Source organism: Scyliorhinus canicula, chromosome 8 (genome assembly GCF_902713615.1).
Source record: "Scyliorhinus canicula chromosome 8, sScyCan1.1, whole genome shotgun sequence".
NCBI lineage: Eukaryota > Metazoa > Chordata > Chondrichthyes > Carcharhiniformes > Scyliorhinidae > Scyliorhinus > Scyliorhinus canicula.
The window spans coordinates 81,923,026-81,946,537 of NC_052153.1; the positions used below are offsets into that span (position 1 = coordinate 81,923,026).

General features: G+C 48.3%; 1 protein-coding gene across 2 annotated transcripts in view; it reads left to right on the forward strand.

The window, feature by feature from the left end:
* Positions 1-309: 309 nt before the first annotated feature.
* Positions 310-23,512, forward strand: part of golm1 (golgi membrane protein 1) — a 56,395-nt gene continuing 33,192 nt past the window's right edge. Inside the window, exons 1-2 of one of the 2 annotated variants that reach the window (XM_038804825.1) lie at positions 310-952; positions 22,221-22,275. In XM_038804825.1, coding sequence (XP_038660753.1) covers positions 626-952; positions 22,221-22,275 — 382 coding nt within the window. In that variant the 5' untranslated portion in view covers positions 310-625. The remainder of the gene's footprint in view (positions 953-22,220; positions 22,276-23,512) is intronic. The other variant, XM_038804824.1, reaches the window with a different exon arrangement.

The following is a 23,512-nucleotide window of genomic DNA, read 5'->3' on the forward strand; positions in this document are numbered from 1 at the left end:
GCGTGGGGGGCGGAGAATCGCGCCCCTCAGCTCTAAAGTGCCTCCTCGAGGGCACATGTGCGGTGTCTCAGAGGATCATTAGTGCATTGCATGTACAGCAGCCTATGATACCTGAAAAGAGTGTCTGAACTCCAGGAGCATCAGCACTATAGAGGCAGCATCCAACAACCAAACACTTAAGAGCAGGGCTTCAGCACTTTGGATCTTGCAACGAACGGGGATGTGGATGAGCGGAGGGCAGATGAGTAAGGTCTCGCACGGAAGGGGAGGGGAAAATAGGGGGTGAGGAGGATGGGGCATTGACAGGTCCGATGGACTGTCGGGCGAGTGACGATGGTGGGTGTGGCCGTGAGCTGGCAGGTGCTCGGGTCGTGTCCGGGTTTAGCTCCATATTCGGTGGCAGTTCCTGGTCAGAAGGGTTTGTTTGTTCGTCTGTTTTTGAACACCGCGAACATCCTGACATGAACGGGTTCTGACCAGTTTGTTGTGCCGGCCGACGGTTCACCTTCATCAAGTACATTTTGACTGGGTGGGTTATTTTAGGAACTCTGCGCTTGAGCCGAACACTCGCCGGTGAGCTTGAACGGTCTTTCCCTCGCGGCCGTTGCTGCCAGAAGGCGGCCTGATGTTGGGCCTGGGGAGCGGACGGCGCGGCGCGCGCTCTCCGCCGCTGTTCTTTCTGTTGCTGGCGCTGGGCGCGTTCTTGGCCTTTCTTGCACTGAGTTACTGGGTATCGAGCTCGCGCAGCGCTGAGCTGCAGGCGCGAGTCGCCGGGCTGGACGCCAAGGTCCGGCGCGCGGCCGCCGACTTCAGCGCGGCCGAACTGCAGAAACACCAATTGCAACTGCAGCTGCAGAGTCAACTCGAGACTCATCGGGATGAAGTGGGTCAACTCGGACGGCGGCATCGTCAACAGTTGGAGTCTGAGGCCAGGATTTGCAATGAAGAGAAGGTAATTTACACCCTTTTGGGGGGGGGGGGGGGGAGAAATGTTTGGAAGAGGAAGGCCGGGAAATGGAATTTTAGTACATGAATGCCAAAAAGCGAACACAACGAATGCCTTATCTTGGAATACGAATGAGCAAATTATGGCCAGTTGTACAAGACTTTGGTTAAATTTCTTCAGGAGTTCTGGATGTGGGTTTGGACGCCGTAACTGGCTTGTCTTGACTCATGTTTTGATGGTTCCAGGGTGATCTAATTCGGCTCCTCGTTATCATCCCCCTACTCTCCTTCAGCCCCCACAGATCTCTCTGGACAGTGTGAAGAAAATACATGAGGGACATTCTTTGATCATTCTAACTTTATTTGTTGCGATTTTCATTTTGGAGAAGAGTCTAGATGGGCAGTGACCTGTGCCTTGGGATGGGTTGTTTTTGTGGTGAGAGAATACAAGTTTTGTAACATGCCGAATGCCACCAAATTTGGCACTCCTAATGGGCAAAGCACTATAAGACCTCATGAAGGTCTTTTGCGTCTTCCCAGTAAGCTCACATCTCCAAGCATTGTGTGCCAATTTGCTCTGGAACCAACAAAATATAGTTCCTAGAATTGTTTCAGTGCAGAAAGATGCCACTGGACTCATCATGTCAGCAATAGGTCTCTGAATGAGCAATCTACTTAGTGCCATTCTCCTACCTACGTGGACACTGGGAGATCGTGCAGACTCCACACATACAGTGACTCAGGCCAGGAATCGAACCTGGGATCCTGGAGCTGTGAAGCATCTGTGCTAACCACTTTGCTACCATGCTGCCCTAATCTGGAGGAAAATGTGGGTGATCGGATTAGCAAGTTTGCGGATGACGCGAAGATTGGCAGAGTTGCTGATAGTGACGAGAATTGTCAGAGGATTCAACAGGATATAAATAGATTAGAGACTTGGGCACAGAAATGGCTGATGGAGTTTATTCCAGACAAATGCGAGGTGATGCATTTTGGAGGATCAAATCTAGGTATGAATTGTACTGTAAATGGTAAAACCCTTAGGAACATTAACATACAGAGGGACATGGGCGTGCTTTGGAGAGAATGCAAAGAATGTTCACCAGCATGTTGTTGCCTGGTCTCGAGGGTGTTGGCTATGAGGAGAGGTTGAATAAACTAGGATTGTTTTCACTGGAAAGCCAGAGGCTGAAGGGTGACCTGATAGAGGTCTACAAAATCATGAGGTTTCTACGGGGTGGATAGTCAGAGGCTTTTTCCGACGGTGGAAGTGGCAAGGAGGCACGGGTTCAAGGTGACAGGGGGAAAGTTTAAGGGAGATGTGCAGGGTCAGTTTTTCACGCAGAGAATGGTGGTAGTCTGGAAAACACTGCCAGAGAATGTGGTGGAAGCGGCACATTAGCAACATTTAAGAGGCATCTGGATGGATAGATAAATAGGGAAGAAATAGAGGGATACGGACTGAGTAAGGGCAGAAGGTTCTTTTTAGTTAGGGCATCATGATCGCCACAGGCTTGGAGGGCCAAAGTGCCTGTTCCTGTGCTGTACTTTTCTTTCTTTTCTTTATTCAGTACTTTCTTCCTGTAACGCTCCACTTTCTTTTCAGATAAGTCTTTTTTGAATGTTTCGATTAGATCTGTAGCCACTGTATTCCATACCATAACCACTTGCTGCATACATTTTTTTTTTCTCATTGATTTTGCTAATTGCCCTCTTCGTCTCAATCCTTTCAAGAGTGGACATGGTTACTCTTTGTCTACTCTGTTCGGATCCCTCACAATTTTGAATATCCCTAATCAATCTCCACTGAGCCTTCTTTTCTCTAAGGAAAACAGTCCTAACTTCACAATTTAAGTTCCTCATCCCTGGAACCATTCGCGTGAATATTTTCTGCATTCTCTCAATGCCATCACATCCTTTCTGAATTAGGCCACCCAGAATTGGACGCAACACTTCAGCTGAGGCCAAACTAGTGTCCTGTGCAAATCCACATAATCCCCTTGCTCCCCTCTTGATAAAGCCCAGGATACTGTATGCTTCCTTAACTGCACTCTCAACCTGTCCTGCCACCTTCCATGACTGATGCACATATACACCTAGGTTCCTCTAGCCCTGCACTCCTTTAGAATTGTACCGTTTTATTTTCTCTTCTGCAATGATGTGTATAGTGCAAGTGTAGTAAAGTGTTAACACCGGACACTATGTGTAAATTAAACGAGATGGCGTTACAAAATTATTGTATATAAGGTAGCATCTCTAGGAATTCTGGAAGAACATGATGAGAAGCTGATGAGAGCAGAGTGAGGATTTCATTGTAGAGATATAGCACAACGTCAAGTCATAGTGCAGCTTAATAGTTAGATAGAGTATTGATTACTGTACTACAGATTCAGTATTAGTTTAGTATCTGTTACTCAGTAAACTGTGCAAACCTAATCCAGTTTAGTAGTGTAAAATAAATTTGTTTTGATTCAAACTTCTTATTTTTATATTCTTTGTCAACACTACATATCCTACCAAAATGAATCATTTCACATTTCTCCGTATTGAACTTCACCTTCCACCTGTCTGCCTATTCCACCAATTTATCCATATCCTTTTGAAGTACTACCTACATTATCCTCCTCACAGATTACAGTACATCCAAGTTTTGTATCATCTGCAAATTTGTGTCTTGTACATCATGATCTAGGTTATAATATGTATTAGGAAAAGGAAGAGTCCCAACATTGACTCATGGGGAACACCACCATTCCTTCAGCATGAAAAACATCCATTGAACCACTGTTCTCTGTTTCCTTTCACTCAAACAATCCTAGCCATGTTTCTACTGTCCTTTTTATTCCCTGAGCTATAGCTTTGTTCATAAGTCTGTTGTGTGGCTCGGTATCAAATGCCTCTTAGAAGTCCATGTACACCATGTCAGGGACATTACCCTGTTACCTCTTCCAAAATCTCCAGCAAGTTAGTGAAACATGATTTTCCCTGAAGAAATCCATGCTGGGTTTCCTTAATAAATCTACAGTTGTCCACGTGACTATTAAATTTATCCAAAATCATTGTTTCAGAAGTTTCCAATCCACTGAAGTTAAACTGACTGGCCCATAATTGCTGGGTTTATCTTTGCACCCTATTTTGAACAAATGAGTAATCAAAATTCTACAGTCCTCTGGCACAATCTTGAATTTAAGGAAGACTGGAAAATTACGGCCGCACCATTGGAATTTCCATGTTCTCTTCCCTCCATATCCTTGGATGCATCTCATCCAGTCCTGGTGCCTGATCAACATTAAAACAATCTATCCAATAGAGACTGAGGAAATAGGAGCAGGAGAAAGCCATTGGTCCCTTGAGAAGATCATGGCCGATCTTCTACCGTGCCATTTTCCTTTACTAATCCCATAACCTTTAATATTGAGAAATCTATCAATCTCCTTCTTGAACTCAGTGACTGAGCCTCCACAGCCTTCTGGGTAGAGAATACCAAGATTCACTCCCCTCCTGAGTGAAGAAATCCTTATCAGTTCTAAATCCTTCTCGTGTCTGAATTACCTCCTCCCTCTTTCATCAGCCTAGACAGCATCTTGTTTCTTGGTAAAGACAGATGCGAAGTATTAATTTAATACTTCAGTTATGCTCTTTGCCTCTGCATAAATCCCCTTTTTGATCCCTAAATGACCCTACTTCTTTTACCTCACCGTTACTGTTTATAAGCCCACAGAACACTTTGGGATTCCATTTTATGTTACAGCTTGCCTATTTTCAAACTCCTTCATTACTTTTATTTGCTTTTTCATCTCTTTCCCCTTTGAATCTTCTAAATTCAACCTGGTTCTCAATTGTATTTTCTACCTGACATCTGTCATAATCAAGCTTTTTCTTTTTCATAATTTCTATCAACTTTTGCATTGAGGGAGCTTTGGATTTGTTTGTTCTACCTTTTCCTTTTGAGGGACTGTACCTCAACTTGCGTCAACTGTCCAAACTATCAGTTCCTTGAAGGCAGCACATTGTTCAGCTCCCACTCCTGCCAACCTTTGACTCCCAATTTATTCGACCCAGATCCATTCCTTAATCCATTGAAGTTGGCTTTTTCCCTGTTCAGTATTCTTACTCTGAGTTCCTCCGTCCTTTTCCATATCCAACTTAAATCTTATTTTTTAAAAAATATATTTTTATTCTCCATTTTCACATTTCCTTCAGAATTTTCACCCCACCAACAAACAGTAAACGGTAACGAATACAATGTCAATCCCCTTATTAACAACAACGATCCCATCCTCCCACCACCCCCCAAACAACGGCCCACCTAACAATATAAGCATCAAGTAAAACAAAACCTCCCAAGGTGGAAAAAAAGGAAAAATGAAAAAGGAATCCAGAATCGCCTATGGTCACCATTGGCATAGTCCACCCCCCCCCCCCCCCCCCAATGCCCCCACCCTAATATTCAACGCCATCCAATCCCCAATAGAGTACCGTGAATAACCCCCATGAATTGTAGACACCCCCCCAGACTCCTCCCCCTCCACTTCCTCTTGTAAACTCCTCCCTCAACCTCGGTTCCTTCCCCCAACTTTTCATCCTGGCTAGACTCACCAAAACCTGTTCTACCAGACTTCGATGGCCGCAGCACCCCCCCACCCCGCCCCCCACACCAACCTCACTCCCCTTCACTGGCTGGCTTAAACCGGCCAGCGTGGAGGCCCTTGCATGGGTCTCCTTCCCCCTTGCCCGGTCCCACGAAAACCAAGGAATCCCCTTTAGCACACAAACCCCGCATACACACCCAAACCCCAAAGAACCATCATTGCAAATGAAAGTCCCAAATCTTCCCTTGTCCAAATATACAGCGTTGACTCATATTTAGTACATACACTAATATGCAGTGAAAAAATAAAGTTACATGAGGTAACGACCCGCTCTGTCCCATTTTTCAATTCTGCCACAGCCCTTCTGCCTTTGCAAACTCCTCCACCGCTTCCGCTGTCCCAAAATAAAAGTCCATGGATTTGTAGGTCACCCTCAACTTAGCTGGATATACTATGCCGCACTGCACCTTGCTGATGTACAGTTCCTTCTTCACCTGGATAAAGGCAGCCCGCCTCCTCGCCAGCTAGACCGTAAAGTCCTGGTGTATGCATATACCAGCTCCAGCCTACTGCACCACCCGCTTCTGCTTTGCCCAGCACAAGACCTTCTGCTTTACCCTGCACAGGACCTTCAACTTAAGTCTTATGATAGAATGATCATTGTTAAATTTTCTCCTTTTCACACTTTGAATCACTAGCTGAGCATGGTATGTTGACTTGATGTACTGGAGATGTCAGAGTGCAAGTTTGTTTGGGCATTCTACTATGTGCTTACTGCTTTCTGAAGGAAATTTGAAGGTGTAGCTATGTACCAGAGTGTGCCCCTTGCAGCAGTCTTTCTGACTATATGGTATTTCACTTTTTAAAAAACGTAGCGTACACCTCCCTGACCAATAGAAATTAGAGATTGGTGACACATTTGCTGACGGGTATCTTTTTTTTTTGGAAAATATGCCCCTCAAAGTCGATGAACAGCTTCCATCTCTGGGCAAGTCCATCAACCAACCCTCTTAAGATTAATTTGATTTTCTCCAAAATTGGGAACTCTGCCAGGTCGGTCACCCACACCCCCTGGTTGGAGGAGTATTTGGTTACTAAACCCTGCAGAAGAAGGTGAAAGACCTGGCCAAGGAGTTGGAAGGGACCTGTGGCGCAGCAGCTAGTGGAAGGATGGCGGAGAGGAAAGGGCTTGGGCCAGTCGGAAAGCCCCAGATGGAACAGTTGATGGCTTTCATCAAGGATGAGTTCTGCGAACTGAGAAAGGAGGTGCAGGAGGATCGCTCAAAGGCCATCGAAGGGGCTGTGGCACCCCTGAAGGGCTCAATAGATAGCGTGGTGACATGTTTGGAGGCGCAGGCATCGCAGATCCGAGCGATTGAGAGGGTGATGTCGGATCACGACGATCTGGTGTTAGCATTGGAGGCGGAGGTGAGGCTCTTAGTCCTTTGCAAGACACTAAGAGCAGAGATGGAGGAGCTGGAAAACAGTTCGACAAGGCAGAATCTGCGAATAGTGGGCCTGCCTGAAGGAGTGGAAGGTGTGGGTGCCACGAGATATGTGTCGAGGATGCTGGTGGGACTGGTGGCAGAGGGGGTGCTGGATGAGGACCCTGAAGTGGACAGAGCACACAGGTCTCCAAGGCAGAAGCCTAGAGCAGAGCCGCCACCGTGGGCGGTGATTGTGAGATTCCGTAAGTTCGCGGAGAAAGAGAAGATCTTGCGGTGGGCCAGTGAGAAACGCAACCGTGAATGGGAGGGGAACAAGGTCAGAATATATCCGGACGTTGGAGCCGAGTTGGTGAAACGGCGTGCAGCCTTCAACAAGGCCAAGGCGATGCTATATCAGTGGCAGGTCAGGTTTATACCTGGCAAAATTATGGGTCACGTATGAAGGCCTGAAATATTACTTTGAGACCCCAGAAGGACTTCATCAAGGAGCATAAACTGGGGGAGAACTGAATTAAACAATTCTGGGAGACTGAGGGCTGGTACTTTGAAATGATTGGAATGAAGGTAGAGTGGGGGTAGAGAATGAGGTGCTTCTTTTCCTCTGATCTGGAGTTTTTTTTTCTTATTATTTATTTATTGTTGGGTTGACAAAATGTAGCAGGGGTGAAAAGTTTATGGGGTGGGGAGTCGTCCCCCCCCCCCCCCCCCCCCCCCCCCCTGTTGCCTGGGGCTGTGTGTGTTTCATCTCTGGTTTGTTTGCTCTTGGCGGAGGTGATCTGGAGACTTTGTTTGGTGGGGGAGGGCAAGGTTAGCAGGGAGCCTTCTTCACTGAGTGGAGGAGTGGGGTAGGGGGGAGGTCAGTGAGAGGAGCCTTTTGGCAGGGGTTGTCACACGAGCAAGTAATTCTGGTGAACGGAAGTGAGGTGGGGGAGATGGCCGAGAGGGGTGGTTGTGGGGGTGGGGGGGGGGGGGGATAGGGAGGGTAACGAGACAAGGCGAGGTGGGAGAAGAGACATGGTCGGGGCGGAGAAGGGGGCCTTCTTGGATGGGCCAGGTACCGGGTGGAATCAACAGGGCTAGAGCCAAAAGGGGAGGATGATGGACGGTAGAGAGGAATGGAGGCTTACGCCTTCGAAAAGGCTGACAACGTGGGAGGGCTCAATGGATCAGTTAAAAGATCTTGGTTTTTTGGCGCACCTCAGGAGCTTTAAAGCGGACGTGGTCTTTCTGCAGGAGACACCCCTCTGCGTGAGTGCAAAGGGAGTGAGGGACCCGGGTGGGAAATATGTGATTGAGAGTGGGGTATTAGAAGAGATGCCAGTGGTGTTGGTGAATGTGTGCACCGAATTGGAATGATGTAGGTTTTATGAGGGGGTTGCAGCAATCCTGGACTTGGCCACGCATCGGTTTATTATGGGAGGAGATTTTAACTGTCCTCGAGCCGAGTGTGGATAGATCGAGCCCCAGGTCGATGGATAGGATGTGAATGGCGAAGGAACTGGGAGGGTTGGTGGACCCATGGAGCTTCAAGAATCCAGGGGGAAGGGAGTATTCCTTTTTTTCACGTGTCTATAAGGTGTATTGTAGAATTGACTTTTTTGTGGTGAGCTGGGAGATTTTGATTGGAGTGGAGGGGGCAGGTATGCGAGGATAGTAATCTTGGACCATGCGCCCCACTGGCTGGAGATTCAGCTTAAATCAGGGTAAGAGCAGAGGCCGGGGTGGAGGCTTCATTCGGGGTTGTTGGCAGATGGAGGCTTTTGTGATAAGGTGCGGGCTGCGCAGAAAAGGGAGTAGTCGGCAGCCACCTTTTGGGAAGCGCTAAAAGCAATGGTCACTGCGGTGGGAGATTATCTTGTTCAAGGCTCATGCAGAGAGGAATAGGAGGGAGGAATATGAATGGCTCATTAACGAGATAGTGGAGGTAGATGGGGAGTACTTGAGGGTGCCCACCACGGAGGGATTAGCGAGGAGGAAAAAAATTACAGGGGTAATTCAATAGGCAGACAACTGGAAGGAGGTAGGACAGCTGCACCGGGCAAGAGGGGTGCAATACGAATACGGGGAGAAGGCGAGTTGAATGCTAGCGCACCGACTATGGAAGCAGGCCGCGTCCAGAGAAATATTGAATATACGGACTCGGGCTGGGGATGTGGTGTTGGAGCCAAGGAAGATTAGAGAGTATTATAAGGAGTTGTACCGGAGGAACCCTGGGGGGTGAAGAGGGAGATATGGGACGGCTTTTAGATGAACTGGAGTTTCCCCAGCTGGAGGAAGAGAAGAGGCAGGCGCTAGAGGAGCCCCTGGGGCTGAGGGAGGTATTGGACAGTATAAGGGGTATGAAGTTGGGGAAGGCTCCGGGGGCCTGATGGATATCCGGCGGAAATTCATAAGGAGTTCGCGACGGAACTCTCACCACATCCCTCGGGGGCGTTTAATGAAGTGTTGGAGACGGGAGCTGCCAGAGACAATGATGCAGGCAGCGATCATGATAATACTGAAAACAGGGGAAGGACCCGGTGGAACGTGGGTCGTACAGGCCCTTATCGTTGTTAAATACAGACGTGAGAGTGCTGGCTAAGTTATTAGCGGGAAGGATGGAAGGTTGTGACCCGGGGTGGTTGCGGAGGAACAAACGGGCTTCGTAAGAGCAGTCAGCTCTCTAGCAATATAAGGAGGCTGTTAAATGTAATTATGACCTCGTCTGGAGCCCAGGTATCGGAGGTAGTGGTGTCTATGGACGCAGCAAAGGTATTCAACCGGGTGGAGTGCCGGTACGTGTCCTGGGCACGTTTGTGTTTGGGCCGAGGTTTGTGGCACAGGTGCGCTTCTTGTATGTGGCACTGAGGGCGGGCATGCGGACTAATGATATTGGCTCATGGAACTTTGAATTGCACACGGAAACCAGGCAGTGGTGCCCGCTGTCGCTGCTGTTATTTGCACTGGCTATAGAGCTTCTGGCAATGGGTCTTAGGGGGTCGGCAGCAGAGTGACAGGGTATTATGAGGCAACAGAGGGAGCATCGGGTGTCCTACTGGTGACATACTGCTTTGGACCCGCTGGAGAGCGTGGAGAGGATCATGGGCCTGCTGGGGAGGTTTGTTGGCAAAGTTGAATGTAGGGAAAAGCGAAGTGTTCCTGGTGAATGAGTTGGGTCGGCGAGCCAATTTAGGGGGGATGCAGGGAAACTGGTGGGATACTTTGCAATTGACTTTGGCGGGAGGGTCCAAGTGGTAAAGATGAACATTCTGCTGACATTCCTGTTCATTTTCCAGACACTTCCAATTTTTGTTCCGAAGGCCTTCTTTCGGAGACTGGACACAATTATTTCGGACTTTTATGGGTGGGGAATGTGCCACGGGTTAAGAGGACCCTGTAACAGAGGCAGCAGGGAGGGTTAGCATTGTTGAACCTGCTTAATTAATATTCGGAAGTGAATGTGGAGAAGGTGAGACGATGGTGGGACCGAGAGGGGGTAGAATAGGTTAAGATGGAGGAGGAATCCTGGAAGGGGTCTAGCGTAAATGTTATGGCAGCGTTGCCAACAGCGGCGAGCCGGTACTCCGGGAGCCTGGTGGTGTTGTCTACGGTGAATATCTGGAACCAGTTGAGGAGGCAATTTAGGATGATGGGGATGTCGGTGTTGACTCTGTTCGTGAGAATCAGGGGTTTGTGCCGGTGGGGGGGGTGGATGGTGGAGAGAGTGGGGCTGGTCATAGTGAGAGATTTGTATCTGGAAGAAGGGTTTGCCAGTATGGGATGAATTGAGGTAGAGGATAGAGCTCCCAAGAGGGAGTGAGTTTAGGTACCTGCAGGTTTGGAAGGGGTTGCCCAGGTTGCCGGCGTACACCCTGCTGGAGTGACTGTTGCTTCCGGATGTGGCAGGGAGGGTAGAATTGGAGACATATACAGGTGGCTGGGAGAGCAGGGAGGTGAGTGGGTGGTGAGGATTAAGGAAAAATGGGAAGGGGAACTGCGAAGGGAGATAAATTGGGGAGTATGAAGAGAGGCACTACGAAGGGTAAACACAACCTCCTCGTGCACAAGGATGACCCTGATGCAGCCCAAGGTCGTACATAGGGTACATGTGACTTGGGCAAGAATGAGTGGGTTCTTTCAGGAGGTGGCAGATGAGTGTGAGAGGTGTGGGCGGGGGCCATCGAATTACACGCACGTATTCTGGGGCTGCGAAAAGTTGGAGAGATTCCGGGCAGGAGTGTTTGTGGCCATAGCAAGGATAGTAGGGGAGGAGGTGGAGTCTGATCCTTTGGTGGCAATATTCGGGGTTTCGGAGAAGCCAGAGCTGATGGAGGGGAGGAAGGCTGATGTTGTGGCCTTTGCCCCTCTGATTGCCCAGCGCCGAATCTTATTGGAGTGGCGGTCAGCAATGCCACCGGGGGTAGCAGCATGGTTGGGTGACCTGTATGATTTCCTTTGGCTTGAAAAGATAAAATATGAGTTAAGGGGTTCAGTGGAGGGATCTGAGGCAAGGTGGAGGGTGTTTGTGACCGTGTTTGAGGAGCTGTTTGTCGCTGAGGCAGTGAGGGAGGCTGTAAAAAGAAAAAATTGTGCAAACTGTATAGCCATTAGTTGGAAAGCCTGTTTCCCGAATTGAATATGTGACGTAACTTTTTTTTAACGTTGTGTAATAAAATACATTTTTTTTAAAATGAGGATGCTTTCACCCTCCTCGGGGCCTCCTCCACAACCCTGCCTCCATATCACCCCCCCCAGTTCCTCCTCCCGTTTCCGCTTGACTTCCCCGATCAAGGCTCCCTCCCAGTCCATCAGCTCCTTATCGATCTCAGACACCTTATCCTCCCCCACTCCTTCTCTTGAGAACACCTTATCCTGTAGTCCCGAGGGTGGCAAATAGCGAAAGGACGGCATATGCTTCCTCACAAAGTCCCGGACCTATAAGTATCTGAACCCATTTCCACTAGTCAGCTCCTATTCCTCCTCCAAGCCGTCCAAAGTCGGAAAGCTGGCTCTGCACGAACAGGTCCCCAAACCGCTCATTCCTTGCCTGTCGCCACCCCCGAAACCTCAGGTGCAAACCTGTGATTGCTGCAAATTGGTGCTCACACCGAGGCACACTCCAGCCTTAGATGCTGCCGCCACTGTCCCCACACCCGCAGGGCCGGCACCACCACTGGGCCCGTGGAGTACTTAGCCGGTGAGAATGACAGAGGCGCCGTCAACAATGCCCCTAGATTTGTACGTACCACTGCAAGAGGCCACCTCCATCTGTCACCACGCCGACCCCTCCCCCACTACCCATTTCTTCACCATATCAATGTTCGCTGCCCAATAATAATTCAAGGCCAACCCACCCCCATTCCAACAGCATCTTCTTAACCTGAGGTGTTTTCCCCATCCATACAAACCCCGAGATCAAAGTATTGACTTTCTTAAAGAATGATTTTGGGATGAAGATTGGGAGGTTCTGAAAGACAAATAAGAGCCTTGGCAGCACTGTCACTTTCACTGTCTGCACCTGCCCTGCCAGTAGTGTCTGCACCTGCCCTGCCAGTAGTGGCAGCACCTGCCCTGCCAGTAGTGGCAGCACCTGCCCTGCCAGTAGTGGCAGCACCTGCCCTGCCAGTAGTGGCTGCACCTGCCCTGCCAGTAGTGGCTGCACCTGCCCTGCCAGTAGTGGCTGCACCTGCCCTGCCAGTAGTGGCTGCACCTGCCCTGCCAGTAGTGGCTGCACCTGCCCTGCCAGTAGTGGCAGCACATTCCACCTCTTAAAATCCCCCTCATCTGTTCCACCAACTGCAACTTGTGCAGCTGTTCCCATCCCTGCATCACCTGGATACCCAAATAACTGAAGCTTGCCCCCAACAAAAGGCAGCTCTCCTAACCTCCAGGCCTTCGACTGGAACACCACTCTTCATGTTTAGCTTATATATGGAAAATTGTCAAACTCCTCCAAAATACTGATAATTCCCCCGATACCTCCCAGTGGATCCGAGATTTAAAGCAGCTGGTTGTCCGCATATAGCAAGACCCTGTGCTTGAGCCCTCCCCCCACTCCCCGCTCAATCCCTCTCCAGCTCCTCGATGTTCTAAGCGCCATTGCTAATGGCTCAATTGCCAAGGCAAAAAGCAACGGGGAAAATGGGCACCCCTGCCACGTTTCACCAGTGCAGCACAAAATACCCAAGCTCACTTGATTCCACCACATGCTCGTTACCGGCACCCTATACAACAATTCAACCCAGTCCACAAACCCCTGCCCGAACCGTTCTAACACTTTCCACAAGTACTTCCATTCGACCCGATCAAAAGCCTTCTCTGCATCTGTTGCTACTGCCACCTCCATGCCCTGTCCCTCGGGGGGGGGGGGGGGGGGGGGGGGGGGGGGGGGGGGGGGGGGGCACATCATTATCACGTTTAGTAATCTAACGTTTGCTGACAGTTACCTCCCCATTACAAACCCCATCTGATCATCCCTGGCACACAGTCCTCAATTCGCGATGCCAGGTTCTTTGCCAGCAGTTTGGCCCCGCATTTAGTAGCAATATCGGCCGATAGGACCCACACTGCTTGGGAACCTTATCCTTCTTTAGTATTAGGGATATGGATGTTGCAATAATATAGGAACGTAGGGGGAGCTCCCCCTTTCCCCTCTCCTCATTATATGCCCTCACCAGCAGGGTGCCCCAGGTACTCCCCAAACTTCTTATAAAATTCTACAGGATACCCTGCCTCCTTTTTACCCCAGAATCCCACCCCTCCTCCTCCTGCTGACATCTTAACTATCTTTGAAGAAGCCGATAAATGGTTTCCATCTCTGGGCAAACCCCTCCACAGACCCTCTCAAGGCAAACTTGATTTTTTTCCATCCTAAGGAATTCCACGAGGTCACTCACCCACACCCCAGGTTTCGGTGGTCTTAAGTCCCTCCATTCCAACAGGATTCTTCTCCAGGCTACCCAGGAGGCAAAGGCCAAATCATGGGCCTCTTTCATCCCCTGGATTCCCAGGTCTTCCGACACTCTACAAATTGCCACTTCTGGACTTGGGACAATCTTTACCCTCAACACCTTAGACATAACAGCAAACCCCCTCCAGTTAAGGACAGGCCCAAAACATGTGGTTATGGTTCGCGGCCCCTCTGTGCACGGCCCACAGCTGTCCTCCACCCCCTCGAAGAACCTGCTTATTATGGCCACCATCGTCTGTGCCTTGTGAACTACCTTAAATTGAATAAGGCTTTACCTAGCAGCCGGAAGGGGATGCATTCACCCTACTCGGAGCTCCTCCCACAGCCCAGCCTCCCAACTCCCTCCCCCGCACTTCCTCCCACTTCTACTTAACTTCTCCCATCGGGGTACCCTCCCAGTCCATCAATTTCTTATAGATCTCCGACACCCTGCCTTCACTAACCCCTGTTTTCGACACCACTTTGTCCTGCTACCCCAGCGGTGGCAGGTCAGGAAAGGATGGCACCCGTTTCCTGTAAGTACCGGAACCCATTCCCGCTGGACAGCTCATACTCCTCTACCAATCCCTCCAAGCTCAAAGCTGCCTCCCATAAATAGGTCTCCAAACCGCTCAATCCCCGCCTGCCCCCACCCCCGGAACCCCACATCTATCTTTCCCACAAGTACCCACACTTGGTTCTCATGAGCTTGGTTCTCATGAGGTACTTTACACAGTTTGTAACTTACTGTTCAGGAAAGTGGCTAGTTCGACCATTTTGTCTCTTTAGTATTGCTTTAATAGCTAACAGCCATTTTGTGTCCTTTCTGATATTAACACGTATTGTGTATACACTACCTATTTCTACAAATTGCCTCTTCTAAACAGGCATCTAAGCCAATGAGTACCTTTTGTCTCATCAGAACTATTCAAAAGTAATATAGGAGCACATAAGTAGTTACAGAGCCACCTATAATTTCTTTCCTAGTCCAGTATCAGAAAATGCCCTCCAACACTCCTTATCAGGAACTCAGCTAGTTCGGAGAGACGGTCCGAGGCCCTGGGTGGTGCTCCGGCTTTCATGGTGTCCTCACCCTATCTCAATGCCTAGTTCTCTCCTCCCCCCCCCCCCCCCCCCCCCCCCCCCCCATTTCTGTTCCACATCGTCCAGTGGGGTCTTTACTTCTTCTAAAAGCTGTCCATGTATGTCACTACATTTGTCTCTTCCTCCACCCCCCCCCCCCCCAGCGAATCCCATGCTACCATCCTGTCCAGACCAAGTATCTTTTTAAGTAAACACATATTCTTACCGTTATTACTTTATTGTCCATAATCCGTTTGAAGCTGCTACGTATCCTGAATTTCAAATGGCTCCCATCTGTCTTCAGAAGAGAGAAAATTATGTTGATTTGCCTGTCAGACAGCAGCTTTTGACAGTTTCTATGTCACATATATACAAACATAGATACATCTAAACATATGATGTGGCGATGCAGGCATTGGACTGGGGTGGGCACAGTAAGAAGTCTTACACCAGGTTAAAGTCCCAACAAGTTTGTTTCGGATCATTAGCTTTCCGAGTGCAGCTCTTTCCTCCTCCTTCACCTGAGGAAGGAGCAGAGCTCAGAAAGCTAGTGATTCAAAACAAACCTGTTGGGCTTTAACTTGGTTGTAAGATTTCTTACTATAAACATATGAATTAGGAGCAGGAATAGACCATTTCGCTCCTCTGACTGCTCTGCCATTGGGTAAGATCATGGCTGATTTGATTGTGGCGTCCATTCCACATTCTGCCTACTCTTAATAACTTTAGATTCTTGACTAACAAGGAAATAAATCTACCTCTGCCGTAAAAATATACATTGACTCTACCTCAACTGCTCTCGGGGGAAGTGAGTTCCAACGGTTAATGACCGTTTTGAGAGACCAAATCATTCTGATCTCGATCTTAAGTGGGAGACCCTTATTTTAAAATGCTTCCTCCTAGTTGTAGTCAGTGCCACAAGGGGAAATATTCTTTCCGCATCTATCCTGGCTAGATGCCTTTGAATCTTATATGTTTTAATAAGATCGCCTCTCAATCTTCAAAACTCCAGTGGTATTGACCCAGCCTCTTCAACCTTTCCTCTGAAGATAACTGCTCACATATATTTATAGCTTTACTTAATTAAGAAGACTAAAACTGTACACCGTGCTCAAAATACTCGACAGCAAAACATCCCAGACGGGATTCTTCGATCCACCAGCTGCATTTTCCAGCGCAGCGCACCCCACCGGCAACGGGATTCTCCGTTCCCACAGTCGGCCAATGGGGTTGGCGCCGGCATGAACCGGTCGGGTTCGGCAGGCCGTTCGGCCCATTCGGGCCGGAGAGCGGCGATTCTCTGAGCGGTCTGTTGAAAAACGCGACGCGTCATTTTTGGGGGGGGGGGGGGGGGAGAATCGCGGGGGGTGCCAGGGTGGCGTGATTCGCCCGTCCCTCCCGCGATTCTCCCACCCGGCGTGGGGAGCGGAGAATCGCGCCCAATGTTTCCCCTTGTGGCACTGACTACAACTAGGAGGAAGCATTTTAAAATAAGGGTCTCCCACTTAAGATGGAGATCTGAATGATTTGGTCTCTCAAAACGGTCATTAACCGTTGGAACTCGCTTCCCCTGAGAGCAGTTGAGGTAGAGTCAATGTATATTTTTAAGGCAGAGGTAGATTTATTTCCTTGTTAGTCAAGAATCTAAAGTTATAGGGCAGCACGGTGGCCTACTGGTTAGCACAACCGCCTCACGGCGCTGAGGTCCCAGGTTCGATCCCGGCTCTGGGTCACTGTCCGTGTGGAGTTTGCATATTCTCCCCGTGTCTGCGTGGGTTTCGTCCCCACAACCCAAAAATGTGCAGAGTAGGTGGATTGGCCACGCTAAATTGCCCCTCAATTGGAAAAAATAATTGGGTAATCTAAATTTATAAAAAAAAAAGAATCTAAAGTTATTTCATGGGCAGGGAGACCTCCTGCTGATTACCACATACCGTCCACCCTCAGCTGATAAATCAATACTCCACGTTCAAAATCTCTTGGAGGAAGCACTGAGGATGACAGGGGCACAGAATGGATTCTAGGACGGGGATTTCAATGTCCATCACCAAGAGTGGCTCGGTAGCACGACTACTGTCCGAGCTGGCCGAGTCTTTAAGGACATAACTTCTGGGCTGCGCCTGCAACAATTGGTGAGAGAACCAACAAGAGGGAAAACCTACTGGACCTCGTCCTCACCATCCTGCCTGCCACAGATGCATCTGTCCATGACGGTTTCGGTAAGATTGACCGCACGGTACTTATGGAGATCAAGTCCTGTCTACACATTGAGGAACTCTCCATCATATTCTGTGGCATTATCATTGTGCTAAATGGGATAGATTCAGAACCGATCTAGCAACGCAAGACTGGGCATCCATGAGGTGCTGTGCGGCATCAGCAGAATTGTACTCGCCACAATCTGTAACCCCCATGGCCCGACATCCCCCACTCTATCATTATCACCGAGCCAGAGGATCAACCCTGGTTTAATGAAGAGTACAGGAGGGCATGTCAGGAGCAATACCAGGCATACTAAAAAATGAGGCGGCAACCTGGTGAACTACAACACAGAGGATTACTTGCATGCCAAAGGACTCCTTGCATGCTAAACAACATTATCAGAAAGTGTTAGAGCTAAGAGACCCCACAACCAATGGACGTGATCTAAATACTGCAGTCCTGCTACACCCAGCCTTGAATGGTGCTGGAATTAAACAACTCATTAGAGGAGGAGGCGCCACAAATATCTCCATCCTCAATGTTGGGGGAGCCCAGCACATTTGTGCACAAGACCAGGCTGAGGCATTCACAACAGTCTTCAACTAGAGGTGCCGAGTGGATGATCCATCTCTGTCTTCTCCAGGGGGGGGGGGGGGGGGGCTACAGCATCACAGATGTCAGTCTTAGTCAATACGATTCACTCCATGTGGTATCAAGACGTGGCTGATGGCACTGGATACTGCAAAGGCTATGGGCCCTGACAATATTCCGGTAATATTACTGAAGACTTGTGCTCCAGAGACTGTTGCACCCCAAGCCAAGCTGTTCCAGTACATCTACAACACTGGCATTTACCCAACAATGTGGAAAATTGCCCAGTTGTGTGGCTGGGAACATGCCCCTCCGATCGGCGTGACGTCCGCCATGGTTTGAACCACCTCTGGTGTCGGCGGCGTGAGTGGGCCCCCGGGGTCTGGGAGGGGGGGGGGGGGGGCGCGGGGCGATCGGACCCCGGAGAGTGCCCCTACGATGGCCAGGCCCGCGATCGGGACCCCCAGATCGGAGGGCGGGCCAGTGCCTTGGGGTCACTCTTTCTCCTCCGCCGCCACCAGGGCCTCCGCCATGGCGGAAGAGAATCCCCCAGTGTGCATGTGCCGGTGGTGACGTCAGCGGCAGCTGCCGCTGATGTCACCACCGGCGCATGCACGAATCGGCGAAGGTCTTTCGGCCAGCCCCGGTGCCGGGCGGCGGGCCTGAAAGGCCGCTGGTGCCGGTTTTGGTGCCGGTCAGCGTGGTGCCAACCGCTCCGGAGCGGGCCTAGCCCCCAAAGGTGCGGAGAATTCCGCACCTTTGGGGATGCCCGACGCCGGAGTGGTTGGCGCCACTCCCCTACGCCGGGACCCCCCGTCCCGCCGGGTAGGGGAGAATGCCGCCCCTGTTCTCTAACCCAAAAAGCCTGCTCATCCGTGCCACTGTCATGTATGCCCGGTGAACAACCTTGAATTGTATCAGGCTGAGCCTGGCACATGAGGACTTATTGACTCTGCTCAGGGCATCCTCCCACAGACCCACCTCTAACTCCTTTCCCAACTCATCTTTCCATTTACGTTTTGTCTCCCCTATCTGGGTTTCCTCCCACTCCATAAGATCTTTGTAATATTCCGATACCTTCCCCATCCCACCCCCCTTTCTAAAAACTACCTTGTCCTGTATCCCCTGTGATGAAAGGAGCGGAAAGGTAAAAACCTACCTTCACACAAAATCCCTTACCTGGAGATATCGGAACCCATTCTCTCCCGGCATATCAAACTTCACTTCCAGATCCTCCAGACCGGGAAAGCTCCCATCAATAAACAGATCCCCCAGCCTCTCAATACCTGCTCTCTGCCACGTCTGGAAACCCGCGATCCATAATCCCCGGCACAAACCGATGATTACCATAGATTGGAGCCCACACCGATGCTCCCTATTCTCCCATATGCTTTTGCCAATGCCCCCAGACTCTCGGGGCCGCCACTACCACTGAGCTTGTGGAGTACCGGGCTGGCGAGAATGGCAGAGGTGCCGTTACCAATGCCCCCAAACTTGTGTCCTTTCGTGATGCTGCTCCACACGCACCCACACCGACCCCTCCCCAACTACCCATTTCCTAATCATGGCTATATTCGCCGCCCAGTAGTAGTTCTTAAAGTTCATGAGTGCCAGCCCTCGGCTCCACTCCATCAGCACTTTCTTTAGCGGGGTTTTACCCGCCCACGCAAACCCAGATATCACCCTGTTCACCCGCTTTAAAAAAAAGTCTTTGGAATCTCAAGAGGTTGCCGTAGCACATTCATTTGTGGGCTGATTTTCTATAGTTATCATGGAATGGTATGCGGTTATCCTGGACACGTACCTGGATGTCATCCAGTTCTTTCTTAAGACAAAGAACTTTTCATGGGTCAATTTGACCTTGCTAGCTATGGCACCTTCATATCTGATTCTATTCCGTGTCAGCTAGGAAATGCAAAGGCCATGAGCCAGCTCCAAATTCCTGAGTACAAAAAGCTTTTCTTTCAGATTGATTCTGCAAACATTTGCAATTTTATTATCAGGTCTTCAAGCAGTCAGCCATTTTATAATGTGAAATGTAATAGCAGTTAGTCAGCTATTATGATTTCCTTTAAATCATTTATTCAAATTTAACCCTTTTTACCTATACAAAAAGGTTAGATTCTATCCCTGTGGTATGGTAAGTGTCATGAATCTCCCTAGCAACAGCAGTAAACTAATTCAACAAAACATAATAGGATGCAAGATGTCCAGCAACAAGTTGAAATCTGCCTGGAGACAGCAGTAGACCATATTCAAAAGGTCCCATTGATATTCTCTCCCAATAACAAGATCAGAAGGTGTTTCGATAAGAATCAGCTATGAATAGCTTATGAGGAGAAACCGCTTGCAAGTAATTGGGAAGGTCAATGAGATATACATATGTTAATACTATATGTAGTCAAGGAAGTTGATGAGGTCAGACAGCCAAATGTACAGAAAGCATAATCAAAAGGTAACAAAGATATAATTGGCCTGATGATCAGAAGTTAGAGAGCTAGTTAACATCTAGCTGTCTCAGAAAGCAGACAGACCAGTTTCCAGCCACCACGCCTGAAAGCTAATTTTTCCAGCTAGCAGCTAGAGGTCAGGTTTTCATGAAACAAGCCTCTACGTCTTAGAGCCAGGACAGTGTAGAAAACCTTCATAACGGCAGTTTTAAATATCTTTGCTGGAATGGGAAAGACATTTCCCAGGTTTGAGCATCATCCTGTATTGTGTGGTAACTATAAGCTGGTAATTTAATTTGCATGTTGTTTGGAGAAACGGAAGTCTTGTAGAGATCAGGTAGGGTAGGTATATTTTAGAACAAGGGGCATGTTATATATAAATGTTGTGCGTGCTTAGTAATTCATACATTTTAATTGTATGAGAGTAGAGTAGTCCTGTTTGTGTGTTTGTCTTGTCTTTACTTTAATAAATAATCTTTCATAATTGTTACACAACAATGTGGCTGTTTATTCAGTGGTTTCACTTGTCTCATCACATCAAAACAAAATTTTAACCCCCCCCCCCCCCCCCCCCCCCCCCCCCCCCCCCCAGCGTTCCAAGTTGGGAAACCCTGCAGATAACATCATGACAAAAGAGAATTCAACAATCAAATCTGAAAATAGTGATCATCTAAATATTTGGTACAAACTGGTGGTGTTCCCAATGCCGCTAGAGAAAGTCCTATCAGCATTAGTTCCATGGCAACAAACAGAGTTTCTGCTACCCTGTTCCCTAGTCAACTTTATAAACATGTTGAATCCACTCCGTTTTCTTGTACCCTGAAACAGGCATGCTCACACGTGAGTGGCTCAGGTTCACATCTGCAGTAAGGAGGCTTAGCTGGAAATGTGCTGCATCCAAAAACTCAGCTGTTGCAAATGTACAGAGCAGTGGGGTTTAGTTTTGGGATTTATGTTCCACAGGAACGTGACTGTAAATGTGGGAAAGTGAGCAAATAGATCGATTTGATGACCGATATCTAGAACTGAAATGGAGCCAGCTTTGAACAAACATGTGGAGCAGGTTTTCATTTTCTGCATTAGATATACCAGTGTTCTTCAAAGTCAGGGGCGCGACCCGTGGGTGGGTCACGGGCGTGTGTCGGGAAGGTGGCGGAGCGGTTGTCTGCGGCGCTCCCAATCGCGCAAATCCCCATGCAGCAGCTGGCTTTTCATAACGCCGGCTGCAAGCAGCCGGAACGTGTTTTTAAAAAATATTTAAAAGTTCGGCTGCATTGTGCATGCACGCCCGATGATCGGGCACGCATGCGCAGTGTGGCCGCTATATTTTAAAATGGTTGCACCTTTTTTACAAGTTCTGTAGTGGTTTTTATTCATTTATTCATTTATTTTATTCATTAAAAAAGTTTTTTTCATTTACATTTTTTACAAGTTCGGGGGGGTTTTATTCATTTTTTTCATTTATTTTACTCATTTTATTTATTTATTTATTTTTTTACAAGTTCGGGGTTTATTTGATAAAATTTTAGAGAAAAAATTCAGAACTTTGGATGGAGACTCAATACTTTCCGACGCCAGAAGGCTTCACCTTCATCCAACAGGTTCCATTGGAGGAGTGTGTACGAGGGCCAAAGGGACTCAAAACCATTTCCTCCATTGTTGTCAGCAGCAAACAAGGTAAGAGAAAATGGTGGGTCGTGAAGGTCGGCCAGGTTGGTCCCGAAGGTTGGCCGGTTGGTAAAAATGGGTCCCCGGAAAAAAAAGTTTGAAGAACACTGAGATACACTGTGCAGTTATCCAACATTTTGTTTTGGGAATACACAGTGAATGCTAGGAAATGAGTATTTGTTCCTGTTCATATAGTAATAATGTTGCATTTAATTTGACAGACACCTGGATTACAAGTCAAAAGCAAATTAATCAATTGTAAATGTAGTGTCCAGTGTTTTCAGATTCCTAACTTGTATAATTTTTTTTTAAGGTGGCTCTGAACAAGAACATTACCAGTAGCACAAGGATTATACAAACGTTGCAAGGTAAATACATTCTTGGTAGATTATGCATATTACAGAATTCAGAAAAATCAAAGTGGAATTCATGAATCGGCAAACATCTTGTAGTGTGGTTGAAGTTGATAAATGGTCGTTGGGTTTTTATGCATGCAATAATCTTGCATTTTAGTTATCATTTTAAAACCATATTCTTTTTCATATGGAGTGTGCTAAAAGACTTAAACAATAAATAAGTACTAGAGCACACTACAGCTGGTGTTTCATAGTATTATTTTAAATGAGCAATATGCCCTAATTAATTACAATGAACAAACATGCAGCAATGCATTAACAAAACAGTAGTAAGATTGTCTCTTTTAGCTGCTAAAACTACTGTAAATCACAGCAAGCAAGTCTTGTAAGATGACCCCATTTTTCCAGCCCCAATAATCATGTTTCTGCATGTACTTTTTCATTTTATTCCAAACATCTATCATAACAGGTTACAACAAATAAAACACTCCGGGAAACATACTTCCCAACGGTCGTCTATACAGCCTGTACAAATTATTTCGCAACTTGGTCACAAACTACCCACACCTTTCCCCAAATGCCTCTGCAGAGCCTCATAGCTCATACTTTTATCTTCTCCAACCGCTGGAAGTCACCAAACCAAGCCACTACCCTGGTGGTGATGCCGACCACCACTCCAGCAAAATTTGCCAGCGTGCAATCAGAGATGCGAATGCCACAACATCAGCTTTCCTCCTCTCCATGAGCTCCGGCTCCTCAAAAACCCCAAATATCACCACCAAAGGGTACAGGTCTACCTTCTCCTCCACAATACTGGCTAAGACCGCGAACACTCCGGCACAAAATCTTCCCAATTTTCCACATCCATAAAGCATGTGCATGTGATTTGCTGACCCTAGCCCACACCTCTCACACTCATCTGCTACCCCCTGGAAGAACCCACTCATTCTCACCCAAGTCATATGCGCCCTGTGCACCACCTTAAACTGTATCAGGCTCATCCTTGCACAGGAGAAGGTCCCGTTAAACCTACGCAGTGCCTCACTCCATATTCCCCATTGCTCTACCCTCCCAAACCCCTTCCCATTTCTCCTTGATCTTCACCACCTGCTCGCCTCTCTGTTCCCCCAGCCACATGTATATACCCCCAATTATAGCACAGTGGTTAGGGTTAGCACATTTTGCTTCACAGCTCCACGGTCCCAGGTTCGATTCCCAGCTTGAGTCACTGTCTGTGTGGAGTCTGTAC